General features: G+C 34.9%; 1 protein-coding gene across 5 annotated transcripts in view; it reads right to left on the bottom strand.

Annotated features, from left to right (window-relative positions):
* Positions 1 to 18,569, bottom strand: part of SERPINI2 (serpin family I member 2) — a 31,875-nt gene extending 13,306 nt beyond the window's left edge. For 2 of the 5 annotated variants that reach the window (XM_077991628.1, XM_077991627.1), the window contains exons 1-5: positions 16,954 to 17,001; positions 16,004 to 16,260; positions 11,393 to 11,623; positions 9,822 to 10,016; positions 9,549 to 9,741 (exon numbers count right to left, since the gene is read on the bottom strand). In XM_077991628.1, coding sequence (XP_077847754.1) covers positions 9,549 to 9,741; positions 9,822 to 10,016; positions 11,393 to 11,623; positions 16,004 to 16,260; positions 16,954 to 16,994 — 917 coding nt within the window. In that variant the 5' untranslated portion in view covers positions 16,995 to 17,001. Of the gene's footprint in view, positions 1 to 9,548; positions 9,742 to 9,821; positions 10,017 to 11,392; positions 11,624 to 16,003; positions 16,261 to 16,930; positions 17,007 to 18,427 lie in introns of those variants that run through there. The other 3 variants (XM_077991625.1, XM_077991626.1, XM_077991624.1) reach the window with 3 other exon arrangements.
* Between the last annotated feature and the right edge of the window lie 1,340 nt (positions 18,570 to 19,909).

The raw sequence follows: 19,909 nt of genomic DNA on the forward strand, positions 1-19,909 counted from the left end.
AAAAGAGAGAGAGAGAGAGAGAAATACCTGAGACTGAGTAATTTATAAAGAAAAGAGGTTTAATTGGGTCACAGTTCCAAAGGCTGTACAGGGAGCATGATGCTGGCATTTGTTGGTTACTGGGGAGGTATCATGAAACTTAAAATCATGGCTGAAGGCAAAAAGGAACAGGCATGTCTTACACGGCTGGAATAGGAGGAAGAGAAACAGGGGGCAGGGACTACACACTTTTAAACAACCAGATCTCGTGAGAACTCTACTACCATGAGCACAGCACCGAAGGGGGAAATTTGTCCCCAAGATCCCATCACCTTCCACCAGGCCCCATCTTCAACACTGGGGGTTGCAATTTGACATGAGACATAAATCCAAACCCTATCACTTGTACTGTTCAGAGCTGAAATCAACCAAACCAAATCTTAGGGTTGCTCGTGAGGAGAATAATACAACACAATCTTTGACAACGGTGGCCCTAGATGGTTATGTGAGTACACAGTAAATTCCAGTCACTTTCCAATCAATTACCTCTGTGTGTGTGTGTGTGTGTGTGTGAGAGAGAGAGAGTCTGTGTGTGTAAAATAATTAAAATAATCTATTAACCTCACAGACTGAATTTAAAATACTTTCTGTCACATACGAAACATCTGGATGCATAATGTATGCCTAGTATTCCCATTTTTATCCATGTCCAATAGGTCAAAGTAAATGAACATTTTGTAATCACTACTGCAGCTGGTCACAACGTATCTATTCGCATATGCAGTCTCATTTTCCTTGCCTTCCTTCCACCCACACACAATTTACATTCACCCACTTATAGAACCAATGCTGGTCAAGCCTAGAATTAATTTCTAACCAGCAAAAAGATGACCCTTTATGTCATGTGGTAAGTGTTACATGTTTTGAAAAGTTTCCTTGGTACAGCTACTCCAGATCTCTCATCCTACTGCTCACTCTATCACTGACTGCTTGATCTGTTCTGTGCTCCCTCTCATGCTTGCCCTATAGTCACCTGTTTTCAGATGCCTGGCTGACCTCTTCTAGTATTGGCTCAGCCATTAATTAGCTGTGTGACCACAGGCAAGGTATTTGCCTGTCTCCATCTTGTCTGTAACCTGAACATAAAACTAGATCTTCATCAAATTGATTGAGGAATTAAATGAGATATGATGGGGGGGTCACCTATTACGATGTTGGCATTATAATATATGGCCACTGTTAGAATTAAATGAGTAATAATACAAATAATATTTAGCTAACATTGAGTACTAAAAATTGTATACACATTATCTCATGGAGTCCTCACAACAGTAAGAGGCATGTATTATCATTATTGCATTTAATAGAATAGAAAAATCTTAAAGAAAAGTAATTTGCTTAAAGTTATATAGTAAGAAAGTGGCAGGGCTCTGGGTCTTCAATATTATTTTCAGTAATCTGATTTCAACAATTGACAAAAGATACTGTGAGGTGCCACATCAGTCAATATTTTTAAAGAATGATACGTCTCAGAAAGACTATGGCTATTATTAAGATAAATACTTTTGAATAGAACTGTAGTGCTTAACAAGTTTAAAGGCCTAGACTTCCAAAAATTTAGTGAGAACTATAAAGCCTCTCCCAAGGAAAATACATACCTAACCTTACATGCATAAACTTGCAAATAATTTCAGGGTTTCAAGGACCCTTGGAAGTATATCCTAGACCTCTCTAGAAGTCCATGGTGCCCAGATAAGGACTACGACAAAAAAGCAAGAATTCACAGCCCTCTTGTTTTCTAGTAAGTTGAGCCTGAAACCCCAAAACAACCTATTTCTTCTTAACCCATTACTAGTTAGTCACACATTCCAATAACTTCACCAGTTCCTTACTATTCCCAGTGAAGCTGCTCCCTTTAAACACTCTTTACTTAATGTCTGAATTGTTGCAGTGGTTTTTAAACTGATCTTTTAGGCTTCAGTCTTTCCCTCTTTATCAAATCCGGGATATTACCACTAGATCAGTTTAAAGCAACAAATGTTCATTGAATAGCTACCTTTTTATATATACATGCTTTTTGCTGCAGTCACAGAGAGAAAACATGCACAGCTCTTCACCTCAAGTAGCTTATGGGTCAGAGGGGAAGACAAACAATTCATTTTAATGCAATTGCTATGCAGAAATAAACACAAGGTACTAGGAGAATTTTTCCCAGGGGGAGAAGAGAAGATGCTTGTATGATATTGCATGGAGAGATCAGAAAGCCTTTCTAAAACTCATACTTAATTTTAAGGACAAATAAAAGTTATATAGAAAAATAGGGACCGTAGACAGGGGTGGGGGGTAAATGAGGAACAGGGAAATTTTTCAGACAAGTTATCCAAGGTGAACAATTCTGACTACTACATATACCTTTTTAAAACACTGACTTAATCATTTCATCGCCTTACTTGGACATAGTCAATAATTCTTCATTGCATATAGGATTTATTCCTCAACTCTTCTAAAACCCAACTCAAGTCCTTCTTTCACGAAGCCTTTGTTTACAATTCCAGTTTCCTGTGCACTCTCCCTTTTTGTGAACCTTCTAATGCTTACTGATTATACCATTCTTTCAGTACTTACTGTACATTGCTGTGTAGTGAATTTTTTTTTTTTTTTTTTTTTTTTTTTTTTTTTTTTTTTTTTGAGGAGTCTTGCTCAGTCGCCCTGGCTGGAGTGCAGTGGCATGATCTCGGCTCACTGCAAGCTCCGCCTCCCGGGTTCACGCCATTCTCCCGCCTCAGCCTCCGGAGTAGCTGGGACTACAGGCGCCCGCCACCAGGCCCGGCTAATTTTTTGTATTATTATTATTATTTTTTTTAGTAGAGATGGGGTTTCACCGTGTTAGCCAGGATGGTCTCCATCTCCTGACCTTGTGATCTGCCCGCCTCGGCCTCCCAAAGTTCTGGGATTACAGGCGTGAGCCACCGCGCCGGGTCATCTTAGTGAATTTCTTGCACAAATCTAGTACTATTCCATTTTATCAATAGGTGGTAACCATCTTATCAGTAGAGAACCTAATGCTTTACATCTATCCCAGCCTCTTGCCCACAGTAGAATCCCAATCAATGTTTTTGAACAGGAAATACACTTTCTAATCATTACCAAACTAATAAGGCTGTGACAAACTAATAAGGCTGTGACCCAACAGACATGAGAGCTAATCCTTCCCTGTCAATACTCATTCAATGGCAATCAATTTATCTTCTCAGTGTCTCAGCTTTCTTATCTGTGAAATGGGAGAATAACCAAGTCAGATGATAAAAATCACAACATTTACTATTAAAATATAAATGCTAACACTTCACAAAGCTAAAAGTTATGTGTTTATTTACCTTATATGTATTAAACTATCATTTTTGCCCATACACACAATTTTTAAACTATATTTTCAGAATATTTCTTCTACAGAGAGAATCTGGCGTATAGCAATTTTGTTTTAGACTCTTCAACCAAAGGAAACTTTATTACTAAAATTTTTAAAGGATCTCATACTACATTTAGACAAAGTAATATAATTATTTTAGCTGACATTCAATTGCAGGATGATGTCCAAAATTATATATCTAGTATATTACAGATAATAAATAATGGAAAGCACTCGAGTATTTTTAGATATCTTATTGGCCTCAATTCTAAACTAGTTATACACAATAGAGGGGAAGGGGAAGTATTTCTTAAGCAGTAACTATAAATAGTCATTCACATGCTCCTTTCTACTATAGCTTAAATATAAGCATTCTTATGGGTTGGTTTTTTTTTGTTGTTGTTGTTGTTGTTTTCTTGGCATGTACTAAACTTTGCTACCAAAGAGCTATTTTGTTTTACAACAATATAGATTTTATTACAGTTGGTGTTACGGGTTGAATTGTGCATACCCCCTTTCCCAAATTCATGTGTTGAAGCCCTAACCCCCAGTATCTTTTAATGTCACCTTATTTGGAAATAGGAATGGGCCTTAATCCAATATGATTGGTATCCTCAGATATGAGAACACCACACAAAGACAGATGGCTACATGACAACAGAAGAAATAATTGGAGTGATTTATCTATAAGTAGAGGAACACCAAGGACTTCCAGCCACTATCAGAAGGTAGGAAGAGGCAAGGAAGGATTCTCCTAACAGTCTCAGTGAGAGCCTGTTGTGCTGACACCTTGATTTTGACATTTAGCCTCCAGACTGTGAGAGAATAAATTTTTGTTGTTCTAAGCCACCTACTCTATTGCGTTGTGCTGTTATAGCAGCTCTAGGAATTAATGCAGTTGACTAAGCTGTTCCAATTTTATCAAAATATTTAGTTATCAGTTTGAAAGCCATTACACATTTATTCAGATGTAAAAGAACCACAGTATTCAGTAATAAAATATAAATCTGCCAGTCTACCGCAAACATTGATTGAGCCTACGTTGTTTTCTCTCTTCTTTACCAAATGCATATTTTCAACAGGTATTCTTTTGTTGTGAGGAAATTGTTCCTTTTGGGAGAAATGTATTTCAGAAGTTTTAATCCATGATTTTAGTGCTCAGGAAACTTAATTCATAAACGTGTTCTGATAAGTTAAAATTGTTAATGAACCAAATACATAAGCAAATTGTTCCTTTAACAAATCAGAAGACATTAATTTAGTAAAAAATGAACACATTTTACATGTAATTCTGTATTAATGTGATTAAACAATAACAAATTTCTATCCTCTGAATTTAGAAAAAAAATCTCACTTTTCCTTCTCTAGAGAGAAGTTTTGAAGTAAATGTCTAATGTCCTATTTTTCATGATGCCATATGTATGGAAAGGGGGGAAAGCTTCATTCAGGGTCCCCAAAGAGAATAAATTAGAGTGACTGGAAAGTTGAATTCTGGTTTTGAAGATATTTAAAATTAAATAAAGAGAAATAATATAGAATTTCTTTCCTTGAAATTATTTGTGTACTTTAACTCAGTAATACTCATTTAGCACATACTATATACCATGAAGCATGCTAGGAACAACAGAAACTAAAATGAACGAGACCTAACCCGCTGTCCCAGAAATCACATTTTTTTTTTTTTTTTTTTTTTTTTTTTTTGAGACAAGAGTCTCGCTTAGTCGCCCAGGCTGGAGTGCAATGGCGCGATCTCGGCTCACTGCAAGCTCCGCCTCCCGGGTTCACGCCATTCTCCTGCCTCAGCCTCCCGAGTAGCTGGGACTACAGGCGCCCGCCGCCTCGCCCGGCTAATTTTTTGCATTTTTAGTAGAGACGGGGTTTCACCGTGTTAGCCAGGATGGTCTCGATCTCCTGACCTCGTGATCCGCCCGCCTCGGCCTCCCAAAGTGCTGGGATTACAGGCGTGAGCCACCGCGCCCGGCCAGAAATCACATTTTAATAGGACAGACAGGAATGTGAGCAAGAAATAAAAATGCCGTGTAACAAGTGCTATGATGTAAATTTTCCTGAAATGTTCTAGAAATGTAGGTAAGGAATGGTTCACTCTAACTAGGCATATTTGAGTATATCTACATGGAAGCAATAACTTCAAGGGAAACCATGGAGGATTAATGGGAAGTTATTGGTCAGACACCACAGAGAAGGGCCTGCCACACAGAAGAGAAAGGAGTGGAGTCAGAGAATTCAGAGAAGACATTGTTTCTAGTTTGGTACTGACTAGGCAGTGATCTTCTTAACAAAGAAAAAAATAAAATAAAGCTGTCATTTATTTAGCACCTTCTAGTTGCCAGACTTTGTGCTATGAATAGAAGTATGTAATGAGATACTGTAACTGAAACTGCCAAGTTTTTAAATATCATTGGTGGCTGGAATTTGTATGGAAAAGGGGGATACAACTGCCAACTATTGTTTCTGTTTCTATATAAATGAAGATTCAAATTCAGGTTTTAAGGCAAATTGTTCTTTTGTTTGGGGAAAGCAATACAATGGGCTTTTTCATTTTGCAAGCAGAACCAGTGAGAGGGAGATGGAGTTTGAGATGACGAGGGCATAAGCTATTTTATATGATATGAAAACATTGTTTTCACTGAAATCTCTGCTATAGATTTTTTTTTTTTTTTTTTTTTTTTGGAGATAGGGTCTTGCTTTGCTGCCCAGGCTGGAGTGCAGTGGCAGGATCACAGCTCACTGAAGCCTCAAACTCATGGGCTCAGGCGATCCTCCTGCCTTATCCTTCACAATAGCTAGGACTACAGGCACACACCACCATGTCCAACTGATGTTTTGTTTTTTTTTTTTTCTAAAGACAGGGTCTTTCTTTATTGTTCCTGCTGGTCTTGCACTCCTGGGCTCAAGAGATCCTCCTGCCTTGGCCTCCCAAAGTGCTGGGATTACAGGCATAAGCCACCACACCTGGCAACTATAGATTCTTGTCACAACTGGGAAACCGGCCTTAGAAAGCATGGAAGAAAATCTGGGTCACTTTCTCTTTATACGGGGAAATGGTGAAGGACTCTGAATGCTGAATAGGAGGGAGGTGTAAAGATAACTCTTTTGGGTGAAGGTGGGTGCTAGTACCGTTGCAATGGTAGGCTAAATATAACAACGGACAGAAGAGGACTCTTTGGTACAAGAAATAGTCTACACTCAAGGAACTGTCATGATTGGTACCTGGTTTTAAATTGCTTTCTATGTTGTAAGCCCCTTTCACTATCACCAAGATTTCAGTAAAATTTGCTTAAACGTTGAAGTCGTTCTTCTTGTATTAGTTTGCTAGGGCTGCCATAACAAAGTACTACAAACTGGGTATCTTAAATCACAAATAGATCGTCTCACACTTGCAGAGGCTAGAAGTCTAAAATCAAGATATCAGCGGTATTGGATTCTTCAGAAGGCTGTAAGTGAAAAATTTGTTCTGTGCCTCTCGTTGATTTGTAGATGACCATTTTTTCCCCTGTGTCTCTTCACACCATCTTCCCTCCATGTATATCTCTGTCTAAATTTTCCTTTTCAGATGACACCAGTCATGTTGGATTACAGCCCGGCCTAATGACTTCACTTTCATTACTCTGTAAAAACCTCCAAATAAGGCAACATTCTGAGTTACTGGGTGGGGGGATGCAACTCAACCCATAACAGTTGTGCTTGGAAGAATTAAGAGAGAAGTCTGTGTCTACACTGTGAGAGTAGTTGTATGGGAAGTGTGGAGTGTAGCCCTGTGTGGAGATGCTGAGAATAGGGCCAAACAGTTCAAAGTTGTCTACGCTGTGGGAGTAGTTGTATGGGAAGTGTGGCCCTGGAGTGGAGATGCTGAGAATAAGGCCAAACAGTTCGAAGTTGTCTACACTGTGGCAGCTTGGACAGATTTTTGGACTGTGAAACTTTCCTCTAAGGATTCCTAAAAATGCTGTCAAAGGAAATTCTGGTGAAAGCTTGTATTTCTTCTTGTCAATTGAGGTTGGGGCTTATGCATTATTATTTAGACTGAAAAATCTGGCAATCAGTATCATTATCCACATTTTAAATTGAGAAAACCGCAACTCAAAATGGTCAAGTGACTCTCCTGAGACCCCACTGGTGGTACATGTCACAGACAGTTTTCAAACTCAGTAATTTTGTTTTTGTCTCCAAGAAAGTGATCATTTCAAAGCTAAGAGAAGCAACTTTGAAAATAAACAATTTAATTTCAAAAAATATTATTTCATTATTAGAAGGTAAACAATCTGTCATACACACCATTAAACTCCAGTGTTTGGCACAGTAGGTGCTAAAAAAATCCTTTGAAAAAAAGAATAATGTCAAGTAGAGATATTCAAATGGCTGGGAAATGAAAGAGAAGTTGGGGTTAGAGATTCAGATTTTAAAAACCAGAATAACAGGGGATAAATAATATTTCTCAGAGAGAGTAAGAAGAGGAAAATTCTGAAGATGAAACTGATAAAATTTTTGCTTGGGAACAGAAACAAAATAAGAGTCAGTCAAGGAACAAGGAAAATTTCCAGAAAGAGAGAAAGAAATAAATCAGTAGTGTCCTGGGGACTAAAGAAAGAAAGCTTTTCTAGAAAAAAAGGGATGCTTAATAATACTTTGATCAAGATCCCAGAGTTAGGATGTGAGAAGTAGAGGATACTTCTTTCTCCACAATATCAAAGAAGGTAAAGATTAATAAAGATTTACATAAAATTTGAGATGACTTGTATAAATAAAGAGGAGAAAGTTTACCTGACAATAGGTTTTCTTTAGGATATAGGAGACTGGCACACTTGATGGAAGTAAGAGAAATCAACCTAGAGTAGTAAGTGAAGGAGAGAAGTAATGTCCTGGTGTGGTGTGGGTAGGAGTAAAGAAAGTTCTCAAGAGTAAGCAAGGAGTGCTGAGCTCTAGTCTTGGTGAGGCCAGAAGTTACTCCTTTCCAGGATTTTGCTCCAACAAAATCAACAGTTGCAGTAGTTGCAGTAGTTGAAGAACAGGAGCGGCTTTCACTGCAAACCTCCATGTTCAACTGATTCTCCTGCCTCAGCCGCCCAAGTAGCTGGGATTACAGGCACCCACCACCATGCCCAGCTAATTTTTATATTTTTAGTAAAGACAGAATTTCACCACATTGGCCAGTCTGGTCTCGAAATCCTGACCTCAGATGATCTGCCCGCCTCAGCCTCCCAAAGTGCTGGGATTATAGTCATAAGCCACCATGCCTGGCCAGGAGTGGCTTCTTGAGTGTACTCAGAATTGAGGATAATTGAGAAGAGAATTAGGAAAGGGATAAAGACAAGGAGGCAAAAACATTAAAAATGTTAATGAGACTATGATTGAAATAACTAATGACTAGATCCTGGCTTAGTGGAAAAGGAAGTAAAAACCAAGAGGTTTAAGAGACCAATGGCCAGAAACAGGGGAGCACAAAATAATTAGGGATTCATGAGTCTGAAAGAAAATTTAGAAATAAAACGACAGTATATAACCTATTGGACATAAATCTCTTTTTAAAAGCTTGGGTAGAGTGTGAATTGAGTCATTTGGGCACAACTTTCTCTTTGAATTTTCTCCTGTCCCTTAGACGCATGATGTTAAAAAATTAGTTCATAATTACTGCCTCCTGAGATAACTCTTTGCAATTTCCATTTTGTACTAACTACCTAAAATTGACTATAGGATTCTGTTTATAATTCAATGATTAGAGCACTATCTGTCAAAGTGATATGACATATCTTTCAATTGTATAAAACACACCATTATAATTATTTTTTCTTAACAAGAGATAAATATTAAAAATTCTAATCAGGAAAAAAGTGGAGAAAGATAAATTAGCCTAATAAAAAGACAATAATTCCTTCTAATCCCAACATTCTAATTTTAAGACATATACTTATCTTTTTCAGAGAAAACTAAGCCCTTAAATTCAGTTCTTCTCACAGTAAAGCAATGCTAGCACAGGTAAACCCTGCTTTAGCATCCAAAAGTAGAGTAAAATTTCCAAATGCATTTGTATTTTCATTTGCGTCAATAGACTTTTCAGGTATTTGCTACCTTTCAGCTGACTGCTCAAAATCCTACGTAAGTGGAAACGTAAGAACTCGTATAATAAAATAACATCACTAACCTAGGGAGGCTTATTTCCACTTCCTCTTCTTGCATCTCAGAGAGCCATTTTAGGATTTGCTGAGCAGTAATTAGTTTTTCCACTTCTTCTATATCCATACCTTCTGCAGGAAGTATGGTAATTAAGCTAAATTCATCACCTTTATAAGACAATTCTAAAACTTGGTAGTTCACAGAAGATTCAGAAAAATAACCTGGAATAGACAAAATAAAATATCAAATATACTTGGCAATTCTCAAGACTATGCTTAGGAACTGTGGTTTCTCACATTACCATATTTTGTTCTCAGAAGAGCCTTCATCATTGGAATTTTGACAGTTGAACCATTTTTCTTAGTAAAATTTATCAGCTGTGTGTCCTCTTTTCTGAATTTCTGTTTCCAATCTCCTTTGAAATAAATAGCATTCACCAGGACAAGCCGAGTCAGAGGGCCAAATTCTTCCCCTGAAAACATGTCTTTAATTTTTCCTAGGAAGTGGGTGGAGGAGGAGGTAAGAAGAAATGTGCAATAGTGATTCAGTGGAATCGCTTTGAATAGAATTAAAGCAAAAGTGTCTTTTGCAGATCAGTTTTGAATAGGGCATGTTATCATCTAAATATGGTAAATTTGAGAATAAACAGGATTGCTGTTAAATATTTCATGAAGAAACAGGTGCAAATGGAATTTCACTACGAAATTAGAAATATGAGACTGTTTTAGGCAAACTTAGATATACGTAGACTCTCTTCAGTAAGATCATTTGTATCCATTGTATGTCAGACATAAAGAATAAAGATATTTCTTCTTCCATATTTACTGTTATTATTCTGTCTATTTCAAGGTCTTCTAACATGTCAGTCGTCATAAGTAAGTTAATGGTACACCCAAACTTGCCAGTGTGACAGCTGCGTCCACTGACCATTGGAAAGGGAAGAGAATGGAGGTTACTAGCATGATTATTTTCCTCCAGATAACTGATCTCCTACTTCTATGTCCAGTGAGTTTTTCCAAGTTATGAGAAATAGGCATGACTGGGTGCCATGGAGCTGTCTAGTGATGTCCTCATTTCCCACAGCTGTGAACATGACTCACCACACTTATCTCACACTTTCAACTTATGCTTCCCCATATAAGGCTTCCTATAAGGCATATGTCTTATAACAACAGTTTTCGTAGCTGATTAAATAAAGAAACAAAGTACTATTAATTGAGGGCTTGGTATATGCTTGTCACTTCACATATATTATTATTAAAATTCCAAAGAATTCTGAAATGTTTTAATAATATCTTCATTTTAAATGGAGCATAGCTTATAACTTTCCAAGATTTCAACTGAGATTTGTATGAATTTAAATTTACTATATCCCTCTGTAGTAAACTATGAAATTTTTGCTAGCTTGCCTTTAAAGTTTGGACTACCATGTTTATGATAGAACTATTAACATTTATTATTAAATATTAACACATTCAACTAAAATGTGTTAATCGTTTTCAGCATCTGTGGGAAAGAAGCCATTTGGGATTGACAGATTTAACTTCTACCTAGCCAAAGAGATTATTTCTGCTTTTATACCTGAAAAATCTAGGTTTTAACAAAAATTATTATTAAAATTATTTCATTAAAAAGTCTATAAGCAAGTATCTCTAAAAATAAAATAATCAGTATACTTTTCAAAGCAGCTTACAATTTCTTTCCAGTTTTGTAATTTAATATTAATTTAAATAACAATGAAATGAAATAGGACATTTGATTCCTCTGATCCATAGTGCAGTAGGAAAATATTCAGCCATTCTTTACTTTAGGATATTAAAAACCATGAATACAATGGCAAATAATAATTTTAGAAAAAATGGGAAACTTTACCATCTGTTTTTCTTTCTACCCAGGTACTTATCATCTCTGCACAAGCCTTTGCATCTTGAAAATCCACCAGTTTTATAGCACTCTGAAAAAATTCCTTGTTGCCATGGAGATACTGTTCTTTCACAGTGAATCCTTCTTGAAGGTAGAGGGCATTGGCAAGATTAAATGTAAATTCCTGTTTTTTCTCTGAGATGGCAGAGAAAAATGACTTCAGTACAAAAAATCCTTCCCCTAGAAAATAATTTTAATACATATTGGCATATTGAACAACATAAAAACAACAGATTTTCAGCTTTGCTATCTAAGCACTCTGATTCATATCACCATTTTTTGCACCCTTAGGTATAACTAACAATCCCTTCAAAGTTAATATAAATATTTTAAGGATGTATCTCCTGTAGAATATGCATTTTGTAGAGAAATCATCTTTTATATGGAAAAAAGAACGTCCATGTAAATTTGAAATTTGTCAAAAACAAGAATATGCATTTATAGAAGCTGAAGGGAAGTCCCTCTTGATAGTCACATTTAGCTCATTTTTAGTTGTTGAAGTTTATGTTTAGAATCTTATTCTTTGCATAACGTGAGCATGTGATTCCTATGAAAAGGGAATGCTAATGAATGCTGATGGGGATATGACAGTGATGAGCAATCCTTTTCAATATTACTTTTATTTCAGCTGAAGAAAAAAATTGTTCTCTTATAAGCAACCGCACCTGTACAGGTTTTAAAATTTACAAGGCAACCTCTGTAATCATCTCTAGAGATGCGTAAGAATCAGAATTGCCTATTTCTACAATTCATGAATTTATATACTTTGGCTGTCGACATCAACCATAAAAATCTTTAACCATTTTAACTCTAACCACTAGCCAAAATAAGTCAGTCAGAGTCAACTGAAATAATCACTTTAGGCCTATTGTTTATTTTTGGACTGTTCTGACTGCCGTGTTGTCCGGAAGCTATATATGCCTATGAGAGAAGTCTACCCTGATATTTGGTTCAATAGCTTCCTGTTCATTGCCAAAGTGTACTGACAGTTTTCATTTCCTTCTGGCTTAATCTTAGAACTCAATCATTAAGTCTTGTAACTCTATTTCAAACAGGTTCTTTCAGGGCCTTCATTATATTTTCAGTTAAATACTGCAAATGCCACTTTCATAATGTAGAAGTTGATATATTCAATTAATCTTTATTCAAGAAAACTGGGTATTATTAAAAGGGATTTACTACTAGATTTCTATTGGAAATAAGGAGGATGTGTGTGTGTGTACCTATGCTTGTGTAAATACATTTTTTTAAAATCAGAAAGCTAGCAGCCCATAGGGCATCTTTGTGCAAATAAAAATAGTTCCCTCTCTGGGGGCTGGGCAGCTCCTTGGCCTCTCATCCTGTCCAGCTGGGTAGAGACTACATTTCAGTCCCTACTTGCCTTTTTGGCCTGGCATTCTCACAATCTCACAGGAGGCTTTATGAAGTATATTACATTATATTTCAAACTCCAGGATTCTCTGTTAACTAGTATATAGACACAGGTATAAACAATTTCAGATATTAAAAAAACTTGCTTCCATATGATTAGATCTGAAGAATTTCAGTAATTCTTTATAACCCTGAAATTCCTTACATTAGGAAGGGAAGAAAGTTAAGCCATTTTACGATTTATGTAATGATTTCAGATGTAACCATTTATTGCTATTTGAAGCCTGAAACAAATATCTCCATCGCTAGGCGGCTCCAGAAAAGCCTTTCTGAGTAAAGACATGAGAGCTTTTCCAAAAGAATTAATTAAGGTCAGAAATGAAGTGACAGAATCTGAAACTAATTTTCAGAAATCTGAAATACATGAACATTTTTAAAGGAATAAAAAAAAAATAAGGGGAGAAAAAGTAGTTCCAAATCATTTGTGAAAGCAAACAGTACATGTCATGTACTTAAGGTCTAAGCCTAGGTGACAAACAGCTGCCCTTTGATAAATCGTTGAACTCAGAAGTCAATGAAAAAAACGTCACCAAGCAGTATAAGTCTGGAGAAGAATATAACATTAGCTGCTCTATAAATTTTATTTGGTTTCTAGATTAATGACATTTTTAGCACAGATCAAAAAAATGTATATATACACATATGTATACATATATATGTGTATATATGTATATATATGTATATGTGTGTGTGTGTATATATATATCTCCTAATAAGTAATGAGAACAAGTTTATTTCATTTTCTAAAATAGAGCCATGGATAACCCACAGGTCATGGGTGAATGTGGCTCTTGATTTGATTGTACCAGACCTCCAGAAAATGTTCTAAAATTCAGTGCATGTTCTCTTCTGCTAGTAAAAGTCTAAAAGCCAATTTTGTGTGCATATGGGAGATCCAAAGATGAAAACAAAGGTAGTCATAGAATTATAGATTATTTCAGCCAGAAGGTCCAAATAAATCACCTAACCTCAACTTTTCTTTTTACAGTGAGGAATCTGAGGCCCAGAGAGATTAAGAAGCTTCACAAGTGACGTTACTTGTGCCAAATCACAAGGTCATTTAGTTGCAGAACTGGGACAGGAATTCATGTCCCGTTCTCTTTTCAAACCCTGTGGAAAAAAGAAGCACCTTCAATTTTGCCTTTCATTCGTCATCAGCACTAACAGAGGTAAAGTAAAAGGGAGTATTAACAGATGTTCAGCAAAACGGAGGTGGTAAATTCAGAGCAGATGTTTTGACAATGAAGTAAAGAAGAAGACCTGAGGACACTGAGAGTCTTACATAATATATAATAATTCATATTCTTATTAATGTATTAATGAGAATATATTGCTCTTATATTCTTAATTGTCACTGAATTATTTTAGGAATTAGTGCTGAGCAAATTATTTAACCTTTCTTTGTCTCAATTTTCTGAGGTTTATTAGAAGGTTGTTTGCCTAACAAACTAACTATAAATATTAAATGAGAGAATATACATTAAGCGCATGAAACAGTGGCTGATATGCTATCTGTATTTTTGACAGTGCATTATTATTATTACTTTATCATATTCACAATTCACACTTGTTAAAACTTCTGTGTTTCTCTATATGATGTATCCATTTAAAGTCATTTAGTTTCCACAGACTCTAATTTATGTATCTTCACAAATATTGTATTACTTTTTCAAAGCTATAGCATGTGATTTAAACATTTCTGGGAGTGGTGTAGTGGGATTTGCTGAAATTAATCAAGTTAAATCTGGAATACATTGACTTCAGTATGCACTATTTGCAAAGAAAAATTCTTACAATTCACTTCACTATCACCAACTTCTTTTCTGTATAAAATTGTCTTTATTTAAAATGAAGCAAATACAATCTTGTAAATAGTATTTTCAGGAAAGCAAATTTATAAATACAGTTACCCTGTGACAAGAAAAATATACTGAAATTATAGTTGTAGCAACTAAATTCCCAAATCAAAAATCTATATTTAAAACACAGTATCTCAGAGTAATCCAAAAGCTGAAAATTAAAACAACTACAGAAACTGAGAGGATGAGATAGCTAAGGAGATGAGCAACAACTTTTTTTTTTTTTTTTTTTTTTTTTTTTTTTTTTTTTTTGAGATGGAGTCTGTTGTGTTGCCTGGCTGGAGTGCAGTGGCACGATCTCAGCTCACTGCAACTTCTACCTCCTGGTTTGAAGCACTTCTTCAGCCTCAGTCTCTTGAGTAGCTGAGACTATAGGCACATGCCACCATGCCCTGCAAATTTTTGCATTTCTAGTAGAGATGAGGTTTCACCACATTGGCCAACCTGGTCTCGAATTCCTGACCTCAAGTGATCCACCGCATCAGCCTCCCAAAGTGTCGAGATTACAGGTGTGAGCCACCACGCCAGCCGAGCAACAATTCTTTCAAATGGGATGCCAGCACAAAAGCACAATATCCCAGTAAGAGGGATAGACACTATCCCAGACAGACCATGAGGAGACTCCAACAAAACAACCAGCATTCACAAGCACAAAGACCTCTGATGATTTAAATCCTTTTTTTTTCCTACTTTCCTTTTAAAACTACTAACAACCTCTTAAAATGAAGAAATTAATGTTTTTTCTTGGTCTTGTTACAGATAAGGTGCATTTTTTTAAAAAGAAATGTTGGAGACAACCTACTGAAGAAAGGCTAAATAAGTAACGGTATTTCTAATAAGATACAGTAATTAAAATTGTATTTTGAATCAGTTCCATTACATGGGAAAATGATCACAACATAGTGATAGTGAAATAATATGTATGTATATAGATGTATATTTTATGACTAAGTACATACACACACATATGCACGCCCAATATAATCTTAAGTAATTAAAACTGGCTAAAACAAACCAGAAGAAAATGTACAAATATATACTTAATTTTACATTTACACAGATGTCAATTTCTCAATAATTTTTGTAACTTTTTAGAGGAAATAATTCTAAACAAATGAAAATTATATTTACAATTCTCCATTTTATTACGATTTTCTACTTTTCATTACATTTTCACTTATTAAAATATTTTTATCCTGAACTTCTAATATTAAAAAATGAATGTGTCCTTATCTTATCCAGTATAAGTAAGGAGATGTAAGGGTCTCACCAGCTGAGGTTTCCTGTTGTTTTAAAGTTTGTCTTATCTGCTGCTCTGCTTTTCCTTTGGCTCCCAGTTGTACCATCTCAAGAACCAAAGTTATTCCAAGGGGTGAAAATATAATGTTGTTCTTATGAGATAAGGAAAGCTCTTGATAAAGATCCACTGCAAATTCGGTATTTTTTTTAGCTGAGCGTCTTGAGGCTTGACTTCCAAAAAACAGCAATAGGAGACTCCACAACAAGATTGTGTCCATTTTGATTCCTCTGTATCGTTTAAATCAAAATGTATTCATTTTCAAAATAGAGTTTTCCATAGAGAGCTCAACAGAAAACTTTCTACCTATTGTAGCTTTCTATCTTAATAGAACTTACTAGCACCAGTGAACTCTATACAATTAGATTTCTAAGTATCATCTGTTTAGAAAAAATGGTTCAAGTGCTAATGGTATTGCTTATATATCTTCAAGAACCAGTAGAAAATGTACTTGTAGCTTTGTAACAAAAATCAAAAAATACACTGCAGTGTCGGAATGTTATCAATGGCAATGGAATCTCCAAATAGTTATACAATAGTTTTTTCTATCTTTTCTCATGCTTTTTAAGTGGGATAACTGTAACTCTGACATCAGGTAAACCTTCTGTGCAGTCTACTCTACAGTAATTTATACATCACGAGGAGAAATGGAATAAAGACAGACTTACTCCCGTGTGATTTTAGACCTATAATATTAGAAAATTAATGTATTCTAAAATAACTGAGTAATCGGGCTAACTTTTTACAATTTTCCTCACTCTTTATTTCTTAGGACAAAATAACCCAAAGCCCTCTTCCTGCTTTTCCAAAAGAAGAAAAATGCAATGCAGAAAACCTGCAAAGTTTGAGACAAAATGGCAATCAAATATAAATGATACAATAAAGTACAATGCTCACTACCTGGGTGATGAGATCATTTATACCTTAGTGTCAGGCCATATACCCATGTAGCAAACCTGCACATGTACCTTTTAATCTGTAATAAAAGTTGAAATTGTAAAAGAAAAAATATAAATAAATGAAATATAATATCAAAGAATTGACAAAAATACTAACATAAGAGTAGCAGCAATTGAAAACCATAAACAATTCACAAGATTAATAATACCCTATTAAAGTGCTCTCCACTAAAATTGCAGGAAATTCAACCATTTGATTATACCTCAAGCAGAATTAGTTTTGCAATATTACCACATATTTGGTAGAATGCTGACTCCAAGGCCTCATAAATTTTAGTAACAATAATTTTACCTTATAAATAACACATGTTAGTAACCCTTAAAAACGTATCCATCAGTAAGTTACCAGAACGTAACCATTAATTAGTGGTAAAGATGAAAGTCTTCAGAATAGTGTGTTGTCAGCCTTAAGTAGAGACTTACATTTCTAGAGTGTTTTGCAGATCATTAAGGGGGCCACCATGACCCACAAATGGGTAGGAGTCACTAAGAACAACTGTATTTATATATAAAGATTACTAATAGTCAAATTTTCTTCCAAACTAAACTATGGAGTTATTATTTAGATATTTCAAATTATCTTTCAATGTATTTTGTTAAACTGTATTTGTTTAGACATACATTTGCAAAAGACAAAAATCTCAAAAAACAATCCAAGGCAATTGTTAGAAAATGTGTTGGGAAACTTTAGATGTAGACATATGCTATTAATACCAAGCAAATGTTTCATTAGGGATTAATTTAGCATACAAGCTTGTAAATGACAGTGCAATAATAGTTAAAAACCAGTGAGTAAGAGAAGTTTTACATGCAAAATAAATGTCTATGTATCATTATCTTCTAATATATTCAATTTCTCAGAAGACTTCTGATCAAAATATGTGCTTGTAGATACTCAGTCAAAATGTTATTAGTACTTTTAAGTTATCAAGTGGAAATACATTAGATATAGCTTTATATATTTGGTTTATATTAGAATAATGAACAGTATTATTAAAAATGTAAGTTTTTCTTTGCGGTAGAATCTCAGTATTAGAGTTTCCTTCTCAATATTATTAATAATCTTAATAATTAAATTTGTATTATTTGAGTATCCATTTTTTCTAGAAAATTTCTAAGCACTTAATAAATTATAACCTCAGACAAATATCTGTTTTACAAATTCACTTGCCTCATTGGGTTTTGGATCATATCTTATCAGAAAGCACAAAGTACTGCTGAACTAAACAACCTGATGAATAGTCCTATAAGAACTGGGTCTTCTGATTTGTAGTGAAATTCATTTAAGGAGAATAAAAGCGATATGTTAATTAAACAAATTCAAATGATTTTTACACCAAAGCAAATTGAAATGCCATTCCTTACTTTACTAAACACTCATACACAATGTTATTTCATATATACTTATTCAAAAGCTATTTATTTCTAAGGTACTTACCCCAAATTGGCTTCTGATTATTCACCGGAATATTACAACTAAAATATGCTTGCAGGAAAACCCTCGTACATAAACACCTGAGCAATCAAGGCCAACTCCACTTATCTTGAACATTGCTTGATTAATTACTCTAGAACCAAAGCAGGTGTTCACTACATTTGAATTCAGAACTAACATGATCGGGTTAATGATCAACTGATGAAATGTGCAAGAATTGAGAAATAAAACAATTATAGAATTTTTTAAATTATTAAGTTCATATTATTATTTTATCCATTATTTTACTTATTTTAAAAGTTGCACAGAATTTGAAAGGATGTGCTGGTGGTTGTAAATTTGCTAGTAATTAGTTCTTTTTGTTTCTCACAGGACTCCCACATCAGATTACCAATGCACTTCGTCATAAATATTTCAGAATGCCTATGAGAAAAAGAATAAAGCTAAATCAAGTCTGGAAACAGAGACAAATTACTACTGCATGTACAGAGTTCTCAACAATTTGTCAAATTATACAATAGTCAGAGGATTTTCCTGTGGATATAAGGTGCATTTGAATTCTTAAGAAAAAGAGTGGATATTGAATAAATACGTTCTTTATTGTGAGCAAAAAGGCCAGCAAAAAAGATAATGGATTTGCCAAAATATATCAGGATAATACTATTAGCCGTAGGTAATTTAATGATAAAAATTGGTGTTACCTTTATATACTTTTAAAACTCTACACGATTTTCTTTGCAAAAAGGTCATTAATAAAAAGTCATTAATAAAAAAATGCATAATTTAATGGGTTTCATCTCACTTTTGTAGTTCAAATCAATCACCTCAATGGTAATCAGATATTAAGCACATTGTATTATTTATCCATGGCCTTTGAGAAGAGAAACAAATTAGGCCAGTTTTAATTAAACAAATATCTGTTGATCCCCAAATTTAATACTATTGCTGATAAACTCGTGTAAAAGAAATAAAGTGAGTGTAGATAGCTTTAAATGGAACTCATTTTATTAACTAATAAATTAACTAATAAAATGAGTTCCATTTAAAGCTATCTACACTCGCTTTATTTCACGGAGGACCCTGATAACATCTTTCCGTGTCCTAACATGACTATAACTTAAAATAGGCCTGAGAGTAGATCATTGCAGGCCATAATCTAGTAATCAACTAAAATTTTTGATTTCCCATATAGGCATCTCCAAATATTTTCTAGATCTTGAGTTTTATTCTAATATTTCCTACTCTAACATAAGCATACTCTAGTGTAGCTTTAAGTTAACACAGAGATAATTTTCCAAAAAGAGTTGTGCAACACAAGAATACTATCATTCTACTTGCTTCACACTGCACTACATAAATATTAAGTCTGAATGTCAAGACTATCATTCAATCAATGCTTTTCTACCCATTTACTGACACCAGCAAACATACATCATCAGTACCCTTGGCTACCACATTATTATGTCTGTACACTGCTCAGATCAC

This window comes from Macaca mulatta, chromosome 2 (genome assembly GCF_049350105.2).
Source record: "Macaca mulatta isolate MMU2019108-1 chromosome 2, T2T-MMU8v2.0, whole genome shotgun sequence".
NCBI classification, from domain to species: Eukaryota; Metazoa; Chordata; class Mammalia; order Primates; family Cercopithecidae; genus Macaca; species Macaca mulatta.